This window comes from Polyergus mexicanus, unplaced genomic scaffold, assembly GCF_030449975.1.
Source record: "Polyergus mexicanus isolate NDT 795.1 unplaced genomic scaffold, iyPolMexi1.0 SCAF_11, whole genome shotgun sequence".
NCBI classification, from domain to species: Eukaryota; Metazoa; Arthropoda; class Insecta; order Hymenoptera; family Formicidae; genus Polyergus; species Polyergus mexicanus.
Window position 1 is genome coordinate 6,307,388 of NW_027223331.1, and position 27,353 is coordinate 6,334,740.

Consider the following 27,353-nt stretch of genomic DNA (forward strand, 5'->3'; position numbering starts at 1 on the left):
CGATTAACTTGATTTTGCCTCAATACCGCATTGCCATTCTATAATCATGATGAAAATCATGATCAATCTCTTTTATTCTCTTCTTTTATAGATAAGGAAAAAAATTTTTTATCTAATTTTTAAATTTGTATCTAATTAAAATTTGCTTGAATAGTGTCGCGTTTTTTTATATCATTTCATTTGTAAAAATCTTATATCTTAAGTAAAATTGCGTTGAAAAGTATAAAAATATGTATAGAGAGTTCAGTGGATTATAAAAAAAAAAAGCTTAAGTCATGAGCCTTTCGCAACCCATAATGCAATGCAAAGAATTGATTATGCGCAGTCGCTATTGAAAAGAGATGCTAAATAAGGTAAACTATGTTATTGGTTCTAGCGGCTTTTCGCAATGCGTCATGGGTTGTGCAAATAAATACATATATATTACATATAATGACAGTAGAAACTGACGAACTAACAAGAGTGGATTTTTGAACGCAATCCAAATGTTCTCGGCGCGCGATTCATCAATTTGAAAATTGTAGTATTTTGTTTTTCGGAGAAAAGTATACCTCATGTTTCACAAAACTGCGTAATTATATGTTCAGGCATCGGATAAAAAGAACGGAAAATAATTTATTTGTTATGAAAAAAGTGCATGTAAAAGGTAGATATTTAATAATTACAAAGATTAGAAAAATTTTTAATTTATCATGTCCTTAGTTTTTGAGCAAGAGAATTCGAAAGATTTTTTAAATTAATAGATTAAAGGTCACTTTAGGGCAATTACTTTGTTAATATGATGTTTGATGCAGTAATTTGTTGATATTAATTTTTTATTTTCTTTACTTTGTTTTTTGGCACATGAAAGAAATTAAATCAGAAAGTTATATATAGAAATTTTTCTACAAATAGGTAGCTAATCATTACAGCTGAGTAATCATCATTTTAGTCTAATTATTGTTTATCATAATTTTGTCTGTTTCATTTCTGTTATTCTGCAATTTTTAATTCACTAGATGTTTTATCCGATTGAACTACTCATTTATCCACGAAAAGCTGATCTAGCTGTTTGTTGGTTTGCTGCAACAATGAACGAGAAATTATTCAAGAAACGTTATAAACAAGTCACTATAAACAAGATATATATTATAAAAATTTGGTATAATATTTTACTTATAATTGCTATTTCTGTAACATTCTGCAAACCTTTTTTAAAATCTTTTTTCATTTATAATATTTTATCAATTGCATTGTAGCGAAGAAATTCTGCAAATAATATGTGATGGAAATGGTAGAAATGGCAAGCAGAGATACAGTTTATATCTATCATCGTATTTAATGTATGGTATAACAAAACTCCAGTCATATCAGACTATGTATTTTGAAAGTAAGTTTAGCTTAATATATATTTATTAGGTTGATTATTTATCACTCAATTTTATATATGTAATCTTATTTTTTAGAGGAAATTCTTGAAATGCAGGAAAAACTTGATATTACACTACAGAAGAAAGAAGAAGATATCGATGCAATAGACAATCTTGACATTCGTCCATTTGAGTTATCTTTGGTGAAAGAAGGTAATCCTCAATTAGATGCAAATTTGCATCTGCTTCTAGACCAAAATCTAGATCATCGATTACACATGAGAGTAAGTTCTCTTACTTTCCTTATACAAACTAATTAGATGACTGGAAGAAATATATTTTTAATAAATTTTATGTATCTTTAAATATTAAATTAAATTAAATTCATGAATTCCGAGCTATTTCCTACTATTTCTAAATCCTTAATTCTTTGATTATAAATTTTATTGGCTTTTATAAACATTGATTTACTTTATATTCGCACAGATGGAGAATGCAATATGTCAAAATTTTGGGGCTTTGACTAATGAAGAATTAGATATGATACTCGAGTATGATATGATACCGTTAGTTCCCAATTCCTGAATTTTCTCTATCGTAATAATATCCTTGATCTCAATTTAATACAATTCTTTTACAAAGTATAATAATGAAGTGGTACCGTGTGTTTATTTCATTATTCTTAATCTTTCTTTGTTTTTCAAAATTAATTTGCAGTATATTTAATACAAAGAGTAAAATATCAATACTTTATTTTACAGTAATCTGGAGAAAGGATTGTGGATCAGCCACGAGAAAGAGTGCACAGAAATGATCAATGATATAGAGATTCCAGAAGGTAGATAGATATTTAAAATATAATAACATTACATATCATATTTTATATTTAAATTAAATTATTTATTTAGATGAAGAAGTTCATCAAGAAAGACACTCGTCTCAGACAATTCGCAGTCCAGTAATTGTGGATATATCTAAAACAAAAGCTAAATCCAAAGAATTATCTTTGACTCCGCAAAAACGAGTGCCACAAGATCAGCCGCAAGTAGAAACCCCTACAAAGAGGAGACGTGTATTTATGATAATGATTCTCTTTTTGGGTTAAAAGATATTGTCAATATTTTGAATCTGTATATTGGAGATTAAGGATGAATAAGAATCGATGACTTGCGAGTTTTGGAAAATTAAATATTCTTATTGTTTTTTTTGTTTATATAAATGACTTGTGGTATTGTTTTATTTGCATATTTTTTTAATTGTGATTCTTATTTAATTTTTTTTATATATTACTTTACAGCTATCTTTTAAAGATACAATGCCTCCGCCTTTTATAGAAAATATAACAGTTGAAGGGATAAGTGCGCCAATATCTCCACAGCAAATAGAATCACAACTGCAACCTTTAGATTCTGAATTCTTTGTAATTAAAAAATCGAAAAAGATGATCGATAAGATAATCAGTTTGAAAGGTGAGCTGTTACGACAACGGTGTCAGAATGTGAATTATAATTGCAGAGTAAGTTCTTAAGTTATATAATTGTAGAAAATATATATTTATACTTATATATCAATATGTTAAAGTGTGAAAGATAAAAATCATATCACTTAAAAATTTTAATTTGGAAGAAATTACAAAATTTTAATTTCAGTTTAGACCTTTTGATTACTTTTAGCAATCCGATATAGTGCAAATACATCGCTTTACATCAGCGAAAATGATTTTAAAGCAACCTTCGCATCGGGATCATAAGCAATGGGCAGCCAATTTATATGATCTCTTTAAGAAACACATCACCAGATTATTCAGATTACGCACAGATGAAAACATTATGCCTATTGAACTGATGCAAAGTAAATTTATATTTAGACATTTATTAGATATCATTGTATTGTATTATTGTGAAAATAAATTTTTATATGCATCTTTATTTTTAGCCGAAGAACCGTTGCGCGCAGGGGAGATGACAAGCAGGCTAAATCTTCCTACAGAATTAAGCACATTTGGACAAGATGCTACGATTGCAGCTGATGGTTCTGCTTTAGGTAGCATCGCGAACATTGTCCCAATGATGAATCTTTATCCCAATGACCAAGATCTTGCTCATGAAGCATTAGCGATACCACCACCAGAAACAGCACCAGATATGATCATTTCAGAAACAGACATAAAAGAGTTCGTATTATCAACAATGTAGAAACCAATTATATTTTCATATAAGCTACCAAAACAAAAATTAAGGAGATTATTTAAAATTTCGCTCTCAACTTTCTCACATCTTAATATCTCTTAAAATTATCTTTTTAAATACTCCTTCAATGTGTGTTTTGTGTGATATTTCTTTAATATCTTTTTAATATTTCTAAATTTTTTGATATCTACTTGTTAAAATAACTCATTTCAGTATCGCTGAGCGCGAGCAGAAGAAAATAACGGATATAAACGAGGTTGATGAAACGTTAGAAGATATAACAACTTTAATGGAGAGACAACATTTGAAAAAAAATGATCACATTCTGGAATCTCCTATTCGGTACTTTGAAATTTTTTTTTCTTGTAAAAAAAAAGGTCTTGACTTATCAATTTTTTAAGTTATTACTTAAATTTTATACAGATACTTGAAGGAAAGAAAAATCATTTATTGGGAGTTTGAAGAAAATCTTTATCGCTGTTTTACTATAAGAATTTTAATAGTTCTTTTTTACGAAATTTAGCACGTTGTTATCTCAAGCTTAATTATGAACTCTAACTCAGAGAAAACTATTTAATATTTAATGAAAATATTGTTTGTATCATTAGCTCAATCGAAATTTCGCAAGCTGTATCTCTGACAAGTCACGACATTTTGGCTATGTTAGAGGTTTTATGGTACGATCAGGAATGTATTAAGTTTGATGACTTCATATCCGACACATACTCGTTCGAAGATATTACTACAGCTTTTTTGATTCTGCTCAGTAAGTATTTCTTTGAATCGCATTCATCGTCGTTTGTTAGTCTCAACTCTAAAAAATGATGATTAATTTTCATATTTTATTCTTTCTCTGCACCAATACTTAATATTAAAAAAATCACACGTGACAAATGTGTCGTTAATAAAATATCCTCATCATAGAGTTACATGCTGAACAAAAAATAATTTTGACGCAGAAAGACTGCCATGACATTCTATGGATTCGAAAATACAACAGTGACTTTGATTAAATGGTGCAATAATGCGATTAATATTGATATATATAAACAATTAATGATCGAAATAATATTAGAAATTTGTTTACATAATTAATATAATTGTTTATATAAATCGATGTTAATTAAATGCTGTGTTTCTAGCATTGCAAATTTGTATATTGATTATTTTTAATAAGTGAATTTGTTCTCATTTTTAATATTTGGAGTGAAGAAAAATGTGAAATATTATTCAATTCTTGCTTTTTTTTATATTAATATTAATTCTCCAATAAGCCTCCTCAGTATTGTTAGTGATTACTGTTAGTATTATTTAGCAATATTTCAATCATATCAAAAACTTTAATGTTTTTTTTTTATATTAACTTTTATTCTCCAACAAGTCTTCTCAATATTGCTTGTAATTATTGTTAGTATTATTTATGGAAGAAGATTTTAATATATCGTCACATTTTTATTATATTATGAATTAAGTTATCATAATCATCTGGTTTTTATTACATTATCATAATTTATATTTACAAATATGTATTTTTATAACTGAAATATGTCATATTCTACTATTTATTTGTTAGTACATATATATATATATATATATGAATTTTAATATTCTTTTGGCGTAGAGAGAGTAGCTTTCCATTATTATTTTTAATAAGTAATATTTTTCCCTCTTTTGATATTCAGTAAAGAAGAAAAATGTGAATATATATATTATCAACATATGTATTATCTTAATATGCTTTTATATTTTTTATTAATATTTTTTTTAACAATTGTTTCGAGATTTAACTACAATGTACACTGGATACTGCACAAATCAGTATTATTTAAAAGTGATGTGAATTGTATTTTCTTTTATAAAAGATTACAATATTTTAATAAATATTATAATTCGATATTGAGATTTCAGTATTATTATAGCTAAAATATAAAATATAAAATGGCTTTTTTTTTATTACTTTATTTTATGTGCCTTTTTAATCTGATCCAATTAATTATTAAATATTTTAACTTAAAAATTATCTTAATTTTTATTAGATCTCTCAGAGTTTTAGTAGACAGAAATTTTTTTTGTAAATATATATATACATATAAATTTATGTAATTGATTTTTATGACAACATTTTGCGATTGAATTACGTTGCTAATTTGAAGTTAATTGGAAAATTGAGGTTAATTAAGATTTAAATAATTTTTTATTTATATATAAGAAATTTTTTTAATTAAGGAATATGTATATTTCTTTATTTGAATTTTTTTTATTTATTTAAGAGACATTTTTTTTATTTAAAAGAAATAATATAGTTTAAGGAATGATATCTCTGTTTAAAAAAAGACAATTTATTTTAAAAAATTATAATAAATCATAATTTATATAGAATGAAGACATAATAAAGCAAATCGGAAATTTTGGCAAATCATAAATAATTAAATAATTAAATAAAAAAATAAATTATATTATTCACATATTTACGTAATTTTTAATTTTTATATAATTCTTAATCAAAAATTATATCCCCCTGATACTTCTTTTATATAGATAGATATTTATTTATATTCATGCTATATTTTTATACTTATCCGAATCTAAATTAGAAATTAAAGAATCTGTATAGATTAATAAAATTGAATGTATTAAAGAAGGAAACTACTCAAATATTGATTTTATGAAATCAATTATATATATTAAACTTTTAGGACATTTCGTATCGCATTTTTTTTCTTTTTATTTCTTTTTTCCGTAAGTACGTGTGTACATATTTCTCATTAGATCGTTCCTTTGGCGTATACAAATTTTGGATTTGTCAAAATGGTTTTTTTCCCTAAATTTGTTCGTCATACATAGTTTTTATTTTGCTTCGCAGTTATTTTTTTTACTTTAGTTATTCGAATGGACATTCTTGGTTTTACAAATCTATTTGCTCGATGGATTAAGACATTTACATATATATGTTCTCGTTTTCCAAAATGATCTATTTTAAATTTATCTAGACTGTTTAACAGACAGTACTTTTACGATTGCGATTGGGCGATGAAATAAAACATGCATGTATTTTCTCTTCCTCCAAATGTTATTCGTATTCGCTCCAATTACTCAAACGGAGTATATTTTACCGGAAATATAAATGAATTACAAAGAATTGACAATTTTTAAACAGAGTTTTTTTAATTTAAAAAATTAGAAATTCAATTTTACAGAATAAATTTTTTTGTGTCAATTCTTTTTGATTCATCTATTTCTTGTAGGATAACATTACGATATCGACTGCAATGTGCTCGCACATATTTTTGTCTTTCAAAATGAGCCGTGCAGTCTTAAAAAATCGCATTCTCTAATCATGTCATTTATATATATACATATTGTATCTATGCGATAAAGTAATAAGGGACATATATCGTGAATTTTTACAAAGTTTCTATGAGACTTATCCACATTACTAATGCCTTGATAAAAACAACCGACGAGATAATTTTATATAAGCAAGTCTTTATCTCTCTTTATTAAAAAAAGAAAAAAAAAGAAGGAAAGAGAATGGAAAAAGATCGTCGCGCGTTTTGTATGTCTCCGTTTTTGGCGAAAGTGTCATTTGGATCGAACGACTAACCGTTTACTTTCTTTGGCAGAAATCGATGTAAGCGTACTCGGTTCACGTTAATCTCAGTCTCACGTTACAGAAGAGATCTTAGAGATGAAAATGAGACGCCAAATTTTCGAAAAGCTATGTTTTTATCGAGATCGCGCTATGCTATACGATTTTCTCGATTCTGTCTGCGAATAGATACTACGACTCTCTGCGTACGCATGATATTTCATAATCGCTAGCGTATTTTACGATTATCACATCGATAAAGTGCCATTTCGTGAAGAGCGTTTATTTACATAGTTAAGGCGCTAGTCGCTTATTCGGAGAGATGATCGATTCGTAAATACTATTTAATATAGCGCACAAATACGTTCATTTAGGATAGAAAGGAATACATTCGTGTCTTCCTTGTTCTCCCAAATTTTTTTTACAACGTTCTTAAATACTAAGCTAGAATTGGCACTATTTGAAAAATTGTTTGTGAAAAGTCGATTTTAAAATCAGATCAATCAAATCACATCGCTCACTTTTAAAAATATTCCAAATCGAAAAGAATCCAAAAATTTAGAGAACAACGTTTGATATTTCGAAAATTTAGAATTTAAATCAACACAATAAATTTCTTTTTTATTTTAATTGACCTATTTTTTAACATATAATGCTGCCAAGACGTTGCAATATTTAAAAAATTTTTTAAATTGTAAAATCTCGTTCCTGAAAATCGGTCATTCCTATATTCGTACATCGAATGGTTCGTTAATAATTATAGATCGCATTAATAAAGCGGAGGTACTCGTATGGAAGTTGGCGTTCATCCTGTTTATCAATAATTGGTCATCGCGAAAGTAATGGATCGGTCAATCACACTTTTTTTTTATCATGTAATTATATACGATTCGTAAGATAATTTAATCATAATTCGGTAATAGAAAGAATAGAAAAATCGTAATTTGGTGATAGAAAATGCTGTCAAAAACGTATATAGTTAATCGTCGAATATTTGTTTTCCCGTTGTTTCTCGATTAATTATATATCGCCGATAAAATTTGTTGTTTTCCTCAGGATTCTCGGTGCGATATTGTACGTGGTACATACAGGGTTGTACGAAGGCCTTGTTTTATATATATTAACGGCAGTATTTTTTCTGGTGCAACGCAGATGTAGCAGTAGTTGAGACGTCTCTCTTTGACGAATAGACCTGAGAGTCTTTTCTGTCATTCTTCCTCTTTCTTTTTCACCTTTTCTCCACTTCATCAATTAAATTGTCTTTGATATATATTAAACTTTACCATTCTTTTTAAGATTCCGAAAAATTTCCGTCAACGATATTTAGTTGACAATAATTTTAAGAAGAGATTTGTCATCTCTCTTTCTAAGTAACATTAAATCGTCCGGCGAAGATACCAAGTCGAACCAGCGAATCTCGATCATACGTGTATAGTAAATTCTTGTCTTTCTTGTTCCTTCCTTTGCTGATATCTGTAACAGATAATGCGCATCCGTCCTCAAAAATACATAATATAATAATTTGATTGTTTATGTATTCTTACAATACTCATTTTTTTTTCTCGTTCGATATTTTGAAATCGAAAACGAGAATCGATGAAGCAGTAATTTTTCATAAATGAAACAGTAATTATAATAATATTTTCAACTTATACAGAGAGTGCCCTTTAAATGTTCCACCTTTTGTTTCTTGAATTATAATCGATATTAACTCTCTATCTTCGAGATAATTAAAAGTCAAGTTGAGATTTCACGAAATATTATCATTTAATTGAGAGAGATATTGCTGCGTAAAAAATATCAATATCTAAATGATCATTATCCTTTCTTGTTTCAGTTTCATTAAAATCACATCCGGTATACACAACAAATTTTCGAGGGTTCAACTGATCTCAACTACTTGGTGCTTAACATGCCTGGTTTACGGAGACTCGTGTCGATACCTAGCGAGCATAGATTCGACGGCCTCGATCGGGAGTCTGCCCAAACTGCCGCCGTGACGGGTTCCGGTTGACAGACCTTGCCATTCACGATCGCGTTCACGATCACGATCTCGGTCGCACTCCACGTCGCTCAATTCACGGCTGTCGCTGAACCCGCTTGGCGGCAATAGCGTCATGTCCTCCACCGAACTATCGAATAGATAAAAGAATACATTTACCAGGTCAAATGGGAAATCGTCTAAAAAATTGTGAGAGACCGTCGTTTGAATAGAAAGATTGATAAAACGCAGCTTCGATTTAATTTGATTCATCCGATTCAGTTGAAATGTTTATTTGCTAAATGATCCGTTTTAGGATGTTTATTGATTAATGATTTCATTATCAAGAATATATCTCTCTCTGATGTTGTCATTTTCAAATTCAATATATAAAGTATAAGATTATACATTTTATATATGTACGCGGACAATCGTCAATTATGCAAAGATTAAATTGAGTTTTCTGATGATAAAGGAAATTGTCACAATCATTTTCTTATAAATAGTATCGCATATTAGAACATCTCCTGATATATTTTATTTTTCTTATCATATACAATGGAATATGAGGCTGAATAAAGCTCAATGACGCGAATTCAATGTCCATTTTCGGAATATATTTCTTCCAATAATAATCGTGACATAAATATATCAGTATTTGTGTCTCGTAAGCAAATTTTTAATTACGTAGACGTAGAATGATTCGCATTATTGCGCCTCTTTCTCGAGTCGATGTGAAACCAATAAGAGACCGATATCGAAAAGTCAAGACTGAGTGCTATGTGGAAACAAACAAACCTTGGCTACCTGCGAGTAGACCGGCTCGGTTGTCGGCTTCGTCGTCTCGCGAGTGAAGGCGAACCTTCGTTGTTAGATTCCGTACTTGATTCCACACCTCGCGAAAATACATCTGTAAAGAATCATGTCAGTGAATATCGTAGTTTATCCATACATGGTCTGCTCTTCCTCGACATAAATCATTTCTAAATAATTATTCTTTTAATATTAATCTATCTCAAGAATGTATAAATATAATTATTTGTATATTCTTGATGTAGATTATATATTACCTCTACAAGGCTTTACTGGCACTCTATAACTAGGCCCGGCGCATTCGCCGCAAGGACTTCCGGATGTATCGCTGCCGGAGCCTTGTCGATTTGATCGTAGCTTGCTCTCGGCTTCCGCAATACTTGGAAAGTAACGTTGCTTGTGCCACCTTGGTGTTTTTGACCTGCGCGTGAAAGAACACCAGAAAGAGGAAGAGAAGGGGAGAAAAATAAAAGGCGTAAAAGCGAAATGAGAATCAATTTTATGAAGAACTGATAAACTAAGGAGCGACGCTCTTTTTCTGGAAGAAGCCAATTACCTTTCAAACTCCACGCTAGATCTCTCGTAATCGATAGTATTGATATCCTCGTTCTCCAAGTGACCAAACGTCTTGAATTGCATCGTGTAATCGAGCGTTGCCGTTGTTACCGAACGATTCTCTCTTCCGGGAACACTAAATGTAGCGTACGGACTTATCTCGTACATTTCTGCAATGTATATCGAGGCGATTTAGGAACTTGCATTTAGGAAATTAATAATTTATCATTACATACATATATATATACCTGATCCATGATCGGTAGATTTGTGATTTTCTTGCTTTACGGGCGAACTAGTGTAAACCTGATGATTACGTCTGTTGTCACGTTCAGCCGTCGATTTGAGTTGCACGGTCGACATACAGCTGGACAAATGATGATGCTGTTGTTGGTGTTGTTGTTGTTGAACTATTCCCAATCCTGCTTGTTGTTGCTGCTGCTGGCTCGGTAATATTTCACCCAGGTAGTTTGCTCTGTCAAAGACGCGATTAATGAAAACTTGATGGTGACGCAAAATTAAATTTCGAGAATTCGAAAGGTCTTATGTCTTACCTTCCGCTACGTTTGAGCATGACATATCCCAGAATAACAGCAGAAACGACTAAAACGATTGCGCAAATGAGCGGAACAACGACATATAAAACTTTGTGATTGGGTACAGTTTTTCTGATCTCGTCCTCCATTATCAAATCGTTAGGAGGACCAATACTGACTCCGCTCAACGTAGTCGTGGCGAATTCCATTTGTGTCTGAGTCGAGCCAGCATCGTTGTGCGCTGTTAAACGTAAACTGTACCACGATGCCGTCTTTAAATCACGAATTACGAGATTATCGGTCGCTCTGCTGGCCACCAAAATCCAAGGTTCCGTGTTGATTCGTCTGCGATATTCGACGGTGTAGTGCTGAATAGGACATCCTCCGTTAGGCCAAGATAATAAATTCAGTTTCACTGATGTGCCGTTTGCCGAGATAATATCTCTTTCCTTAGGTAATAGAGGTGCTGAAATATAGATTGACAGAGAGATACGCTTAAAATGCTGCTACATTTGTTTAATAATTGAATTATATTAATGAAAACTTGACAGATTCTCAATAGTATATATATTTTAATATATTTTTTTAAATTTAACAAGACTAATAATGTTAATATATATATATTTTATTCTTGCAAAATATTTTATTTACCGGTGCCTTTCGTTGTTGCACTTATTAATGGGCTTGGATCGCCGGGATCGACGCGATTATGTGCCGTTAAATGCGCTAGATAGGAAGAACCACATTTTAATCCAGGTAATACAAATTCCGTTTGTTCGGGAGATAAAGCGATTTCTTCCCATCCACCTTGATCCCTTTTATAACTTAATACATATCCTGGTAAAAAAGAATTAATATACTATACGTATATACAGATGTGATTCGTTATTAGTTAAACTTTTAATTATTACCTTGTATAGTAGCACCGCCGTTGTCGGGATGATTCCAACGAAACCGGATACTATTAGTTGTCGTATATTGTAATTCCAACAACGGTGCTTTGGGTGGCATCACCACGACTAACGAATACGTGATAGAATCATCACCGAATAAATTACTAGCCGAGCAAGTATAATTTCCCGCGACCGATTGTTCCAATCCTGAAAAATATGACCGAGAAATTTTTGAAATGAGGAGAATTTACAGAGATTCCTCCATTTTTTCTCTCGAAAGATTAATAAGTATAATAATTTAAAAAATGGAATTTACCACGTATATTGAGATGTCCGTCAGGTGTAAGTTCGTAATGTCTACCGGTGGTAATTTGACCATTTCTGTATGTCCAAATAGGTCGTGGCGTAGGATTTCCCACCACCAAACACGACAGCATGATCGATGATTTTACAGCTCTTCTTAATACTTGCGAGAACGATGCCACTCTAGCGGGAGCTACGGAATGAGTACGCTCTTATGCGATGGAAAAATTTTATTGTATGAGAACCGGTATATTTGGCAAAATATAAGACATGCGATATAAATTAAACAGCTAAATTCTAAAAGTTCTCATCCAGCTTTCACGAACACGTGATTTCGACAAGCACCTCTAGTATTCGTTGTTTGCGTAACTATGGTAGTTCGTTCTCCTTCTCCAAGACCGGTCGTTGCTGACACCCAGAATTCATACGATTTTCTGAAAATATTAATAATGGACTCGTAAAAAAATCGCAATAACGAGAGAGATGTATACTGAAGTGTCTGTGTGCGCGCATGTACCTTTCCACTAGATCCCGTAATTCCATTGTAAGAGTATCCGTGGGCGATAATGGTGGTTCGTGCATCGTGTGCGCATTATGATTATTAGAACCGGCTTCTCTGCTGTATACAGTGTATTTTGAAACATTTCCGTTAGGTTGCAATGGCGGCAACCAAGAAACCAATATACTCTCTGCCGTTAACGCCAGTGCTTTAATACCAGCAGGCGAGCCGGGAACTATAAAAAAAAAAACACGCGGGGATTTGTCGTCGCGTAAATCGTTTATTTTATTATCAAGATAACTTGAGTTTCTTTTTTGAATTTAAATGAAATATCTCACCATCTTCTTCCGTCATGCAGAAGATCGGTAGACTCAGCGCTCCGTCACCCGCGCCCGTGTAAGCTAACACCTTGATGGAATAATTCGTGTATTTGTACAGTGTATGTAAATAAGTCTCCATACTGGAAGTTCTTTTTATTTCACCGACCGTCGATATATCCACTGCGATAGGAAAAATAAATTAAATCGAATTAGCGAATATCTTACAAAATTAATTTCTTACAAATGCAAGAAATTATCAGTATTCCGATGGCGAGCGACTTACTGTTATCGGTAGGGACCGGCCTATAATAGACTTTGTATCCTTGAATAATTCCACCGTGCTGATGAGGTGGCGGCGCGTTCCAGGATACTTTGACACTTTGAGAGGACAATGGAGCGCATGTCACTTGAGTCGGTGGCGTTTCTGGCACTATAAAACAAATTTGAGTTTAAATTATTATTGAATTAAATATGTGAATACATTTGAATATACTTGAACACACACACGCGCGCGCGCACACACGCACGTTCTTATAGAAGATATAATTTCATTCCTCTCGTTCTTCTCGAGCTCATACCTCCTTCCTGAGTAGTACCCACGATAGGAACGCTAGCTGGTCCACTGGCTATGCTATTGAAAGCTCTGATCGAAATGTCGTACTTGGTAAATTTTCTCAGACCGGTAAGCTGCACCTTTGTCGTCGCCCAACCATTCACGGTCAAACTTTTACTTTGATTAACACCCGAAGTCGACGACGAATGTTCCGACCACGTTACTATATATCCCAGCAGATCTCCATTACACGATTCTTTCGGAGGCGGCTAAAAAAATGAACATGTCTGATGATATTCTCTTATGATCCATTTCACTCTCTTTATTGAACACGATTAAAATTATATAATTTAATAGTACGATTTATAAAAATATTAACATTAAAACTACATTAAGACTTTACTTACTTGCCAACTGACAATGAGTTCTCCGGGCCCGGCGGATTGCACTTTGATATTTTGCGGCGATTCTGTAGGTGCTGTTATACAAAGAGCAATGGTATATTATACGATATGGTTATAAGACTTCGGTATAATCGTATTGCCACACGAGGCGTTTTACCTTCTTCCTGAGTCTTCGCTACGACGGGTTCGGTGGGTCCACTTGCGTCGATGGAGTTTATAGCGAATATTCGAAATGTATAGGTGACAGCCGGATGAAGACCACCAATTAGCGCTACCTCTTGATCATCGGCCGTGGTTTCGAACGGAGACAAGCCTAGTAGAATTGATACGAGTTACGAGGATAAGCGAATAGAGACGCGATATCGATCGGAGCATGTGGGACGAACCGTTTTGAGTTGGATGTATAGAATTACCGCTATTGGAGCTTCCTGGCGTGTACGTGACGTTGTGCGTTTTAACGGGATTCCAATCATCGGTCATGCCGTGGCTCAGAGAGCGATATTGTATCACGTAATTTCTTATAGGGCTATTTCCGTCGAAAGCCCGCTTCCATAATAGTCGTATCGATCGAGAACCGATTTCTATTACCTCGAGTCCGGCTGGAGGATCCGGTCTCTCTGTAATAAAAATATATACATGTATATAAAGCAAAATCTTTTCTTATCACACGCGCTATCATTAGAATGTAATTATCGATAAAAATTGATACAAGTTTACAAAATTAAAAGATTGAGAAATATTCAATAGCAATCTCACCTTGGACTGCTAAATAAATCAAATGTTCGCTTCTTCCGTAAGCGTTATCAGCGGTGCAGCGATAAACCCCGGAATCTTGCCGATCACTATTCGCGATAGATAATTGAGACTTCAGACCGTTATCGGTCTTTATTTGACCGATGCTTAATCTGTGATTGCTCATGTCCAATCGATCGCTGTTGTGCATCCATTGTACTTCTATAGGATTATCGCCGATCACAGTACAGTCAATCGTCACGGATTCTCCACGACGAATCGTAACGTTTTTACTCTGAAACTCGAATCTCGCCGGTTCTGCGAAAATGCAGGAAACATTTTCGGATTTCATTCTGGCTCTTCTTCATTAAAATTTATAATAATTTTCTGATATTGTCATATTTCCAAAACAAAATGTTGCTACTAACAGCCGAAATAGATTCTTGGGCATTTTGATCATTTGAGAAGAGAATGTTATTTATATATATATATATATATATGTATGATATATCCGAGAAAAAGATTACATTATTTCCTATTTATTTAACGATATTTTTCAAGAATATAAATCCGACAATTTTGTGAATTCTGTTAAATTTTTATATTATTGCAAAAAAAATTTCTCGCGCATTACTCTAATTAAAAAAAATTTTGTCATTTATATAAATTTTGTCATTAAAATCTCCTCCTATATAATTTATAATTAATAGTAATTAATATAATTTTATAATAAATATAATTTAGTTTACATTTTGTAATAGCAAATTTTTTTTTACATTCTTACCATGCACCGACACGTATATCACTTTGCTTAGTCCCGATCCGATGGCGTTATTAGCTCGACAGAGATAGTAACCCTCATCCTGTGGACCAGCTGAAGCCGTCCATAAAGACCCATTAGGCAATATCGTGAGTCTACCGTCAGAACCATCGACCAACGGCTGATAATCGTTGGACGTTCTGCCCTTGGCACGGAGCCACGTAATACGCGGCGGCGGAAAACCCTTAGCCTCGCAATGGACATTCAGTGGGTTTCCCAGAAGGGTCGCCACATCTTGCGGCTCGAATATCCATTGAGGTGGTACTTTTACCAAAAGTTCCGCTGTATGATTGACCTTGGCGGCGCTATTCGTGGCCACGCAGGTGTATTTGCCGCTGTGTCGCGAGGACAGTTCCTTGAAGACGAGCAGGCTGAAGAACTCGGCGCCTCGCTCTTCGATCTACAAGGACAATAGAAATATGTGAAACATGAAAAGTTACATTATATTACATTACAAATTACATTGTATATATATATATATATATATATATATATATATATATATATATATATATATATATATATATTATTTTGATTATAAAAGTATTATTTTCATTAAAAATGTATCATTTCCGAAATGAGAAGAAACAAAAGAAATTCTCTTTCTGCATATTGTAAGGTCGGTATAAAATTCTCTTATATACTGCAAATTTAAAATTTAATCCCACTATATTCACATTTGTTTAAAGAGCATTATTCACGGAGGATGAGTCTCTCGTAGGACTCTTTTTACTATAGGGAATACGTATTTTCAAGAGGAGAAATACGTCGAAAACACATATAGAAAGATTATAGAAAATTGTTTTCTGTAGATAAAATATGTACATAGTTTTAAATGAAAAATTTCAGTTTATTTTACGTTTTCGCTTTTATTGCAGAAACGATATACGATATGGAAGATACTATCGAACTCTCTTCGTGTAAACTTTGCGGATTGAAATAATATGCTTACGCGAAGGGAGGAAGGCAGTGGCTCGCCATCTTTCAACCAGGAAATGTAGATTGGAAGATCGCCCGATGTCACGCTGCATGTTACTTGAGCACGACTTCCTTCTTGCGAATTCGCGGGAAAACTGAAGGGACTCATTACGGGAGGACCTGCGAAAAAGCTAAAGCGTTACATTCATTGCCCCGTTACATATTCGCTATTTCTTTCATAACTTCATATTTTTCTATATCATTTTTTTTTCACAATGCAAACTGTTAGAAGAGTTTGTGCGAAAAATAGATTGTCTTTTAAAGAAGCGATATTTAACGTCCTCGAGAATACATAAATTTCATTTATCTAATTAGTTATATCGTTTAACTACTCTGACCAATCGCTCGTTTGCACTTACTATTCACAGTTAGTAGTATATCTCTATTGGCGGTTTCTCCGGAACTTGCTCGAACTATACACGTGTAGGTACCGGCATCGTTTGGATCTACCGTAAGGATTGTAAGGTGTCCTTCACTGTCGACCCGCTGTCTGATGTCAAAAGGCAACTCGGCATTATTTCGAGTCCACCCGACCGATGTGATCGGATATCCTGAGTAAGGACACGCTATTGTGATGTCGACACCGGCGATGGCGCGAACTGGGCCGATCGATCGGATGTACGGCGGTCCTAAAAATGGTTTCTTATTATAGAATTATTGAGTTGAACTCGCTTCCACAAGCTAATCAATTCTTGTCCTTATTCGGGGTTTTTCTTTGTCATTAAGTTTCTAAGTTATATTGACGATGAAACTGTTGTTAATATAATTTATATGTGTATAACTTTGATAAGTCTATAAGAAATTAGAATATTTGATTTAATATAGGAGGATTTAATATATCAATTTCGCGAAAACACACAAGTTTGTCCGTTAAAGTTTTTATTCCGTGCTTTTATATTTATTTTACTTAGTGTGCTTACACATTTCTATATTGAATATAAAATTATTATCCGCATATATAACATGTGTGTCGTACCGTAAATATTCAATCTAGCTTTGTGCTCGACAGTCGCCAGAGTATTAGACGCTACGCAAGCGTAGAGACCGCCATCCTCAGTTCCCGCGGATGAAATGTTTAAATGACTGATCACGTCACCGGATTGATCCACATATTGGCCTATCGCGTATCTGCGTGTAATAATTCCCGATTAGAAGATAGCGCGAACATAACGCATCGATACTAGAATATACGGCGCACGTTTCTACCTGTGTCCGGTCGCAATCTGACTCAATGGTTCACCGTCGAGTAACCACGTAAAGGATGGCGTCGGTGAACCGGTAGCGGAACATCGCAGGGAGACCGGAGGTCCCGGTCGTAGCGCTTGCTCGATAAACGTGTACTGCAGTTCCGGAACCGTATCTAGAAAAAGTCGTCTTTGTCAAAGAGACATTCCGAGACAAGGACTTGCCGGAACGAGATATTTTGTTTTGTTTTTCCTGAGGAAACTGTTATTTTACATGGATAAAAAAAAAACAACGAAAAAAATCAGTACGATATCGATATCAGAGTAAAAATTCAAAGGTATATTAAGTATATAGACGGATGAAAACACGTGACCAAATGAGAGAAGCGGGATACATAATGGATTTTAAAAACGTTCGCTGACCTCCGAGTTTTAGTTCGGCGGTGGCCTGAGCATTTTCCTTGTCACTCCTCACCAAACACTGATACATCCCTTTGTCTCTGCGACCGACGGAGCCTATCACGAGCACCAAGGGAGCCAACAATCTGATCCTCGTGTCCTGCGCGGTCAATACCGGCACACCGTCGTGTAGCCACTCAACGCTCTCGACCGGATATCCCTCGACCGTACAGTTCATCGTAGCAGTCTCGCCGGAATTAACGACCTGCGAATGACGATGAGCGCGTCTATCTCATAGTCGGATCATTTATTTGCGTCTATGTATAATGCAATATACGATATCTTCATAAGGAATCATCTCTTTTATCGCCTTCGATGCTTATACTTGTCGAGTTATATTCGATGCCACATTTTGGGTGGACAATTTTTGATATATCCGTTCTGATAAATTTATCGGGTAGTCATTATTCAATCATCGCTACGCGAGATATACAAATAGTAATTTTATATTATTGATATTACTGTTAATTAATTACCATAAATGTAACCTGTAACTTACACGCGATCCAACAAATTATTTAGCTTAACCTACTTTCACATTTATTACAGCGAAATACTATGATTCGTAAGGGGATTTAATATCTGATTCGTATTATCTGATTGGTATTAATCCAAGCTTATCGGGGATATAAACGATTCTCGTTGAATGATAATATCGATTTTGCGCGATAGAAGCTTAATCATTTTTCGAAATATAGTAAAAATTTTCTTCCCTTACGTTGATTTTTAAACTTCAAAGAAAATCTCTCCTTTCATGTACAACGAACTGTTCTGCCGTTGTACCATATTAATCGTCGAACAATTTTATTCCACTGATATAAAATTTTATGCATTTTTTTTTTTTTTTTTTTTTAAAGAGAAAAATATCCATCCGTAGATCGAATTATACGTTTGTCCGTACCTGTACGCGCGGCTGAATCCGAGCGTTTAGCTTTGAAGTGACCGACAAGTGCGTCTCCGCTCGTTGCTCGCCGAGTTGATTGCTGGCCCGGCAAACGTATCTCCCAGCGTCCTGCGCGTCTACACGACGAATTTGCATTAAATCACCCCAAAGCTGGATACGACCGAACGACTCGACCGGTATCGAGTGGCCTGCGACAAGACATTCGGATGTATCTGTCCTGTAACGATCATGTCTGCGAAGTTACTTGGATAATTGTACTTGGAGTACTAGATTAGATTCACATCGAACATTGAACCCCGGATAGCATTTTGTGTGTGTGAAAAGAGAGGCTTCTGATTAAAAAGAAAGCAAGCAGTTTCTTCTCTACAGCTAAAAGGCATCCGTTATCAATATTACAACGGCAATTCACCTATCTCAAGTATATTGCGTCTTATTCATCTCATTCTCGGTGTAATATTCATGGAGCAACGATGCTTGCTAAACGTAATATGGTATTCGCGCTATCGAGGAATCGATGTTTGAACATGGTAGTTTGTTCAGCGCTATCGTTAATATAGCTTATTCGGTAAACATTCCCCTAATTAAACCAACCATTAACATCGCGATACCAGGTAAATTGCGGTGGCGGGCTTCCTTGCGCCGAGCACGTGAGGTGAACGTCGGAGCCGCTTTCGGCGGAAATAGCGATCTCGGATCGTTGCATCAGTCGCGGCGACAAGGAACCAGGCGGTTCTAGAAATAAGACCAAAAGGTGATAGAAAATGGCAAAGGATTGTATAAATAAACGGTAAAAAATGAAATGTCTCTCTTCTTCTGGCTATTATAAAACGGATTAAATTTTTGAACGAATCCTTCGAATTTATTTCGCGAAAGAAATATATCCGGTTACCCGTGACTGTCAAAGTAGCGGGTTCGCTTCTCCTTCGTTCGCTGGTCAAGGCGTGGAGGGTTAAACACGAATACGTCGCTCGGCCGTCTTCTGGTCTGGCGGCCCTAATATGAAGATCACCCTGCGAGGTAACCACGAATCTTCCGCCTGTGAACAAAGTCGGGTCGTATATACAGGTCGAATAACAACAAGTATCTCAGATACTTCCTCTTGGCTGCAGATCCTCTGATAAAATTAATATCGAGTTTCTTTTATACCGAAATTGTATCGAAAATTTATCATTTTTTTTTAGTAAGTGTATTAAGTAAATGAGAGAAAGAGGGAGTGCCCCTTTTTTCTTAAATTATCTAGAAATTAATTAAAAAGAGATTTCGCAAAAAAGATTTTGCAAAAAATAATTTGTCAAGATTCTATTTAATTTTCAATCATTTAAATTCAAGAATTATTGATGTCTCGATGTCGAAATATCTGCGAATCCTTTTGAAATTAATGAGCTTTCGGCACGGATAAAGCGAGTGACTTGAGAGGGATACCCATCTACATAGAGATTAAAGCTACAAAAATTTTAGCGTACAGTTTCACGAACACGCTACATTCCTGAATAAAGATTTCTCTCATCACTACCGCGATGAAGAAATGCTTCTCTCGACTTTGCGATTTATTCCACTTCCTTCTATATCGCGACAGACTGAGCGAAAATACCGTTTGACTTCTCAAAATTCAGAAGCTGGGAAATATCAATAATAAATCCCTCAACGTCCGCGCGCGCAATTTTGCCCAGCAATATTTTTTCTCGTATTTCAAGTCTGCAAAGGGAGAGAGAGAGAGAGAGCAAAGGTTTATGCAAAATTCTCAGCATCTGTCGATGAAACCCCTTCGTATCACGGCCGCGTATCCATCAGGCGTGAAATTTTCAATTTGGCTCAACCATCGGACAACCATCGAGCAGCTCGGTCTACCGACTTGCTAAAGCCATCTCCGACTATTTCGGATTGACCTGTCAGAATTTTTCTTTTTTCCATCACGCCTGTACGTCTCTTGTCGAGGATAATTAATGTCAAAGAAATATTTCCTTCGCCGAGAGACTAGTCTTTTTGTTACATCGTTACTTTCCCATTGTTATTGTTCGAAAGATGAAAGGGGATTTACTCCATTTCAATATCCCATTACGCATATTATTTCATAATATTATTTCATAATATGCGTAATGACAATGAATTTATTATTTTTATTGATTGTTTTTGCTAGTTGATTATGTTTTGAGAGAGATAAAAATCCTATAGAATTAGCTTCGTCTCTAAAATTCTAATAAGAATATTTATCGAAAAGACGTATATAAAAATATCAAACATTTGTTTTAGTTTTCTCTAAAATTATGCTAAATTTCATTAATATCTACGAACAATATTTCTTCTCATTGTTAGTCGCGGTCCGAATAACTCGAATAATTCTAATGACGATATATCGCTGCAACTGCGCTGCAAGATATATTCACCATGGATTCCGAATAGTTCTCTTCCCTATGATGTCTAACAAGAACCATTGTCATAGATTCGATACCGTTATGTATGTGTGTACTCGAATCAATGATAGAAACGTCATGTTCTTCCCGTACAACCGGAATCTCATGTCCTCGAATCAGAGTGCGATATTCGCGATATTACGACATAATGGTTATTGTGAAGACGCTACATTACACACGTATACTATTACATACCTTTTAATATTTTTTATAGCAAATAATATTTTTTTTTTTATTCGGATAACATTTTTCATGAATTTTATTACGATATTAGAAATGAATATTTAATAAATACTCGAGTGGAATTGCATAATACAATATATAGGAATCAACACAGGAGTATCTTAAATATTAATTCTGTAAAGTCTATTTTACATTGAATGAAAATAATTTATTTTCTTATTTTTTTCAATAAGAATTTCTTTTTCAATTTTTTTCTTATTTTTTTATTTCACACGACTTAATTTATTTATATCTTTCAAGTCTACATTAACTCATTTATTTCGCTCCATACGACCTTAACTTATTTATTTAAAACATAATTCTAAATTATTTTATTTATTTTACCTCATATGACTTAACTTAATTTATTTAAAAACATAACTCTAAATTTGATTTTTATTTCATACGACTTTAACTATTTAATTGCAAACATAATTCTAAACTAATTTATTTATTTTACGTCACTCGACTTAAATTAATTTACTTGATATCAGAACTCTAATTAAGTTGTGCGTAGTTTTAATTGTTTGTTAAAATACTTTCGTTTACATAATTAGGCATAACAATTTAAGATATCCGTCAGATAGGTTTAAATTTTAATAAATATTAGTCGACCTACAAACAAACACACAACAAATACGGTCAACAATATCACGCGAAACCAATACAGACAATGTAAATCATCGATGTCAAAAAACAGTTGCGTCTTGAATTTCGCGGCCCGCGGTGACCTGTACGACCAATGCAGCACCATTACGAACAACATAAACCCTTTGAAATAAGTCATACACGGCAAGGACCGTAAAAAAGACTAAATTAAGTGAGTCGACAGAATTGCTCGGCGCCAGCGACATACGAATACCACGTACGTTTTAAAATTATTTGCATTTTTAATTGTAAGAATTGATCCATGTATAAAATATTGTTAATCATAATTGTAATAGATGCCGAAGAAGGTCCTAACCCTCGGACCGAAACGTACAATAAACATTTCAAACAAACTATAATCGCGCAACGATTACGGCGCTAAGCTCTCAATAAGCCCTTCCTTCCGCATTATACTTGGATATCAGAGCTTCATTTCACTAACTGAAAATAATTTAGTTTTATTACTTCTGCGTGAAAAAAAAAAGGAGGGAAAAGGCCAAGCGAAGTCGGAAATGATCTCCCTTCATCTTTCGCATAGGATCTCGTATCAATTCGCAAGAGTTTTTACGAGTATGCGACTCCGGTTTATGTCACGGTTGACGTTTCGTTCCTCCCTCTCGCCCCGACATCCTTGTCACGATCGCTTCATGGACGTCGCGGAATCGACGTCGTCATCTTCGAGACGCGCGATACGGACGGTTGCCCGGCGCGGTGATAACACGCGAGAAACACGTCGACGGCACGTCGGAGGCGCCGTATTATACAAGCGCGCAACCCCCGATGTGCTGCTGGCTTTCCTACATACGGCGACGCGCAATGTTAGCCGCCTAGTTACGAAACAAACGTATCAAGCCCCGACATGACGCGATGCCTCCCATGATATTCCAACACCGTACACATACGTATGTATGCATATATACATGTATAGTTACGCCAACCCATCCCGTACCCCTTTCACCCCTATCCCCCCCCCACCCCACCCCATTACGTGCAACCGAGCGGCATAAATATGTATGGGACATGAATGCCTGAGTGTGTACAGGACGATCTAAACCAGACCGAGTTAGCGCACGTACGTGCGAAGCCCGTACGTCCACGTGTGTGAAGATATGCGTGTGCGCGCGCACGCCGGATGTTGGTCCGCGAGATCAAGCGTTTTACGCTCTATGCGCTCTCTCTACTCGCATCACCTAGCGGTCGTAATTGTGTTAATCCTTTTTGAGCCAAGCTTATTTCTTCTTGTGTAATTCACAAGGTAATATGCAAAAAAATGTAATACATTCTTTTAACATGTAATTGAAACTGCGTGAGAGGTTGTAATGAGCCATGAGAATTATTGAATCTGTCCTTAACTGTCTGTTTATTTACGCTCACCTTCAATCTCGATTATATTGCGTCATATATTTTTCCACTCGATTTAATCACGATGTCGACGATTCATCGACATGTTTATCGACTCGTATAATAATTTCGATACATTAAAGTATATACATTAAAAAGTCGAGAATTGACAGAGAATCGATGAATCGGTGCGATCGTGTTTAAATTATATTATATATCGTGAGTTTGAATACAAAAGAAAGAATTAACGGCGCGTGTATGCGGATATCCGTATATCCGGTAGGGTAAGTATTGCGTCGACATTCTCAAATAGAAGCTGATCTCGAGGAGATTTAACACGCGCTACTTTAAATTAAAATAGCAAACGCGCGAGACATAACTCACCGGTATCTGTATTTCCAGGTAAGAGAATAGCGTCGTCACGGAACCAGGAAGTAACGGTCAGGTGTTCCTTAACGTCTTCCCGGGCTGTACAGGATAACACCGCGTTGCATCCCTCTATGACGGGCTGTCTGTTTACCCTGACGTCGTATCCGGGTACCGTCAATACTGCGAGTACATGTGAAAATTTACAATGATTTAATTCTGCAGTTAATTACTGCAAATTTACCATCACGCGATACATGAAATTTTAAAAATATATTGGTCCGCAATCATTAATTTATATTGATGTGCGGTTAATTTATAATTCACAAATCGCCGAAACAAGAAAAAATTTAATTATGCACAAATTTTATTTCTATCAAATATTTTTTACGCATATATTATATGGTTATTAATAAATAAAGAAAATGAATCGTCGTTAATGTATCCGTGCATCAATTGCGCTTTTTTGACTCGAAGATTTCTCTTCGCCAATTCTTTTTTTTTTTTTTTTTTGCCAAAATTATCGAGGATTTAATCACGAATTAATCAGGGGAATTAATCAGTTTTATGTTAGGAAAAAAAAAAAAAATTGAAGATGAAGGATTTCTTTTTTTAAATGAAACTTTGGACTCGCTAATGAATAACAAAAGTTTATTATTCTTCAAATAATTTAAAAGAATTTTAATTTAATGATTAATTATTGAAAAAAGTATATACATTTAAAATATAAAACAAATTGTAAAAAATATTCCCACGCAACGAATTTTCAATAAGAAAAAAATCGATCATTAAAATTGATCAAAGAGAATCCATAAGTCAAAGTAAATACATTTAATGCGAGATACATCCCGTGTAAGGCAAGAGTTCCGTTATATTCATACATAAAAGAAAGTCGGAGAAAAAGGGGAAGGGAAACTAAAGCGGGGCAAAGTGACGTAGCGTTGAAAGCGGAAGATGGATGATTATTAAGAAGTTACCACAGCAGAAAGTGGAAAATAAGACATAGGGAAGTAAAAGTACATGCATAATGGACGATCAAACTTATTTCAAGTCTATGAACAATGGCTGTCTTGTAATGCGATTCACCCTGCTGATTCTATTATGACCAGTTAACTTTATTTACTATCATAAGATTTTAAACGCATGCGTCGTATATATGTGTGTGTGTGTCTATATATATATATATATATATATATATATATTACAGGTGTACAACTTTGCTGCCGCCGTTTTTTTTCCCGAAATTCGAGGCTTTATTGTAAAAAACTGGTTATATGTCTTTGAGGCGTTTTGAAATTGCTTGTTGAGTCACTCCCAATGATCGTGCCAATTCTTTTTGACTTTGACCCTCGAGTCTTCATTAAGTAATGCCTCCAATTCTGCATCTTCGAAAACCTTCTCTCTTCCACCGCTATGCCGGTCTTCGACGTGAAAATCACCGTTCTTGAAGCGTTGAAACCACTCGCGACACGTTCTTTCACTAATAGCGATTTCGCCATAAGTATTTGAGAGCATTCGATGAGCCTCAGCCGCAGATTTCTTCATATTGAAGCAGAAAATTAAAACCTCCCGCAAATGACGAGAATTTGGCTCGTAAACTGACATTTTTAATCGAGAATAACTTTATGATGCAGACACAAATCGACTAATGTTTCTATGGAGTTATGTTGACAGATGCCCAAGTTTATCGCATGACGTCTATGATCTATTTATTTCGACCACTACTTACCGCTAAAGCCATCTATAAGAAAACGGCGGAAGCAAAGTTGTACACCTAACATTTTTCTGTATATATAGATGATATCAGAAATTTTTTATCGAATAATTAAATTAAATTAAATTAAATTAAAATTTCCCCGATAAAGAAATTCCGCGAGAAGAAAATTGCCATGTAAGTAATCACATAAATAAAATGCAATCTTATAAGTATTTATTAATCTAATAGTTTATTATTAATCTTGTAATTATCTTATAAGTGTTAGATTCATCCAATTATTTTACTTATTCAATACGATGCGTCTCATTCGCGGTTAAGGTGCACGAGACGTTCGAGACAGGCTCTCTCCCTAAATCTAATCACTCTCGATCTAAGCACACACTCATGCATCAATATGCAACAGAGATGCTTGGGAACGACGCTTAGGTCGCATATGCCATTCTCTAGAGATATACACACTCCACTCACATATTCCGCTATAATGAATGTTGTCATAAAGTGTGCGATTAATTCACCTGCATTTGCATCTTCAGTTATATTAAGCATGTAATCGCTAAGCGAATATGATGACCCAAAATCTTATTACATCTATACCACGCCCTATTGTTATCTCGATACATATCTAGATAACACACGTGTCGGGTATTATCTCACCGATATATTGATTTTAGATAGGATCTAATCTGAGAGTATCATCTTTTATGATTGAAACATACAACGTTGTTCCACTGTGTATCACTTTTTAAATATACGCGACTATTAAATTATGTTGTCATACAAATTTAAGAAGAAATAATTTTAATAATAATTTGAACATATCTGATAATTATTGTACGATTCTTTGGATGAAATCACGCATACATGACCAATTCAAAGTGTACATGCTGCGCTGAAAGATTACTGAAAAATTCACGTTTCTCCAATATCGGTGAGGCACCCCAACGGATTCGTCTGTAAATATTCGTGCCGAAGTAACGCGCGGGATTTCCTCGACAGCTCGCAAAGTACAGAGGTAACAGAGGAAGCGGGAAAAGAAGGGTGGAAAGAGGAGGAGGGAGAAGTTAAAAAGCTCGGCGAACGAAGCCGAGGAACGGGCATCGGGGAGAAGACGCGAAACGAGAGAAGCAAGCTAGAAGAGAGATCGGAGGGACTACCGTTTGCGCGGTGACGAGACGTGGGTCGCGTTCCTTCCACCCTTTTCGTCGTCCGACGGGGCGTCGGAAATTGGGGGCTCCTCGGGTGGAGTCCCGATGCCAGGCATCCTCCTCCCTTTTCTACCCCCCGTTAGACGCCGGTTCGTGAATTGGGTGGTGAGAGGAGAGTAGAGAGTAGGAGGACCAGGCGGAGAAGGAAGAGGGAGGAAAAAAGGTGGCATGTACGTGACGATAAAATTGAGATGCGCCGGCGAGAGGGTGCGAGAAGAAAGAGAGAGAGAGAGAAGAGCAGGCACGACGCGAGCGAGCGGGGTGAAACGAAATGTGCAAATAAAGCCAATATGCGCGCGGATCTCCAACCAAGCGGGCAACGATATTTCCACGAATTTCTAGAAATCGTCGGAATTAACTTTTCTCCTCTCTTCTCAGGCGA

At 34.8% G+C, this 27,353-nt stretch overlaps 2 protein-coding genes across 7 annotated transcripts in view; one reads left to right on the forward strand and one right to left on the reverse strand.

Annotated features, from left to right (window-relative positions):
- Window positions 1-1,291: 1,291 nt before the first annotated feature.
- On the forward strand, window positions 1,292-9,372 carry LOC138937534 (uncharacterized). 2 transcript variants are annotated; one of them, XM_070303902.1, is made up of 11 exons: window positions 1,292-1,369; window positions 1,446-1,633; window positions 1,836-1,915; window positions 2,111-2,187; window positions 2,258-2,421; window positions 2,647-2,865; window positions 3,023-3,200; window positions 3,285-3,522; window positions 3,752-3,880; window positions 4,147-4,304; window positions 8,965-9,372. In XM_070303902.1, exons 1-11 carry the CDS (start codon window positions 1,321-1,323, stop codon window positions 9,015-9,017), a joined length of 1,533 nt encoding a protein of 510 aa, XP_070160003.1. In that variant the 5' UTR covers window positions 1,292-1,320; the 3' UTR covers window positions 9,018-9,372. The 2 variants fall into 2 exon arrangements, with proteins under 2 accessions (XP_070160003.1, XP_070160002.1); XM_070303901.1 differs by lacking the exon at window positions 8,965-9,372 and adding an exon at window positions 4,463-4,552.
- Window positions 6,277-27,353, reverse strand: part of Dscam3 (Down syndrome cell adhesion molecule 3) — a 94,440-nt gene continuing 73,363 nt past the window's right edge. The window contains exons 6-34 of one of the 5 annotated variants that reach the window (XM_070303898.1): window positions 24,068-24,232; window positions 19,951-20,097; window positions 19,653-19,793; window positions 19,059-19,249; window positions 18,122-18,362; window positions 17,721-17,874; window positions 17,491-17,642; window positions 16,874-17,143; window positions 16,489-16,634; window positions 15,501-15,936; window positions 14,741-15,034; window positions 14,398-14,601; window positions 14,142-14,297; window positions 13,988-14,058; window positions 13,606-13,849; window positions 13,311-13,457; window positions 13,046-13,207; window positions 12,726-12,942; window positions 12,554-12,642; window positions 12,222-12,401; window positions 11,924-12,112; window positions 11,664-11,849; window positions 11,031-11,478; window positions 10,725-10,951; window positions 10,478-10,646; window positions 10,179-10,342; window positions 9,916-10,018; window positions 9,071-9,259; window positions 6,277-8,600 (exon numbers count right to left, since the gene is read on the reverse strand). In XM_070303898.1, coding sequence (XP_070159999.1) covers window positions 8,549-8,600; window positions 9,071-9,259; window positions 9,916-10,018; window positions 10,179-10,342; window positions 10,478-10,646; window positions 10,725-10,951; window positions 11,031-11,478; window positions 11,664-11,849; window positions 11,924-12,112; window positions 12,222-12,401; window positions 12,554-12,642; window positions 12,726-12,942; window positions 13,046-13,207; window positions 13,311-13,457; window positions 13,606-13,849; window positions 13,988-14,058; window positions 14,142-14,297; window positions 14,398-14,601; window positions 14,741-15,034; window positions 15,501-15,936; window positions 16,489-16,634; window positions 16,874-17,143; window positions 17,491-17,642; window positions 17,721-17,874; window positions 18,122-18,362; window positions 19,059-19,249; window positions 19,653-19,793; window positions 19,951-20,097; window positions 24,068-24,232 — 5,534 coding nt within the window. In that variant the 3' untranslated portion in view covers window positions 6,277-8,548. Of the gene's footprint in view, window positions 8,601-9,043; window positions 9,260-9,906; window positions 10,019-10,178; window positions 10,343-10,477; window positions 10,647-10,724; window positions 10,952-11,030; window positions 11,479-11,663; window positions 11,850-11,923; window positions 12,113-12,221; window positions 12,402-12,553; window positions 12,643-12,725; window positions 12,943-13,045; window positions 13,208-13,310; window positions 13,458-13,605; window positions 13,850-13,987; window positions 14,059-14,141; window positions 14,298-14,370; window positions 14,602-14,740; window positions 15,035-15,500; window positions 15,937-16,488; window positions 16,635-16,873; window positions 17,144-17,490; window positions 17,643-17,720; window positions 17,875-18,121; window positions 18,363-19,058; window positions 19,250-19,652; window positions 19,794-19,950; window positions 20,098-24,067; window positions 24,233-27,353 lie in introns of those variants that run through there. The other 4 variants (XM_070303897.1, XM_070303896.1, XM_070303899.1 and 1 more) reach the window with 4 other exon arrangements.

Bases quoted from the DNA above. Each gene is read 5' to 3' on its own strand.
- LOC138937534 (XM_070303901.1), top strand. From the start codon at position 1,321: ATGTATGGTATAACAAAACTCCAGTCATATCAGACTATGTATTTTGAA. The intron at 1,370-1,445 runs GTAAGTTTAGCT...CTTATTTTTTAG, and splicing joins TCAGACTATGTATTTTGAAA to AGGAAATTCTTGAAATGCAG. The intron at 2,188-2,257 runs GTAGATAGATAT...TTATTTATTTAG, and splicing joins TGATATAGAGATTCCAGAAG to ATGAAGAAGTTCATCAAGAA.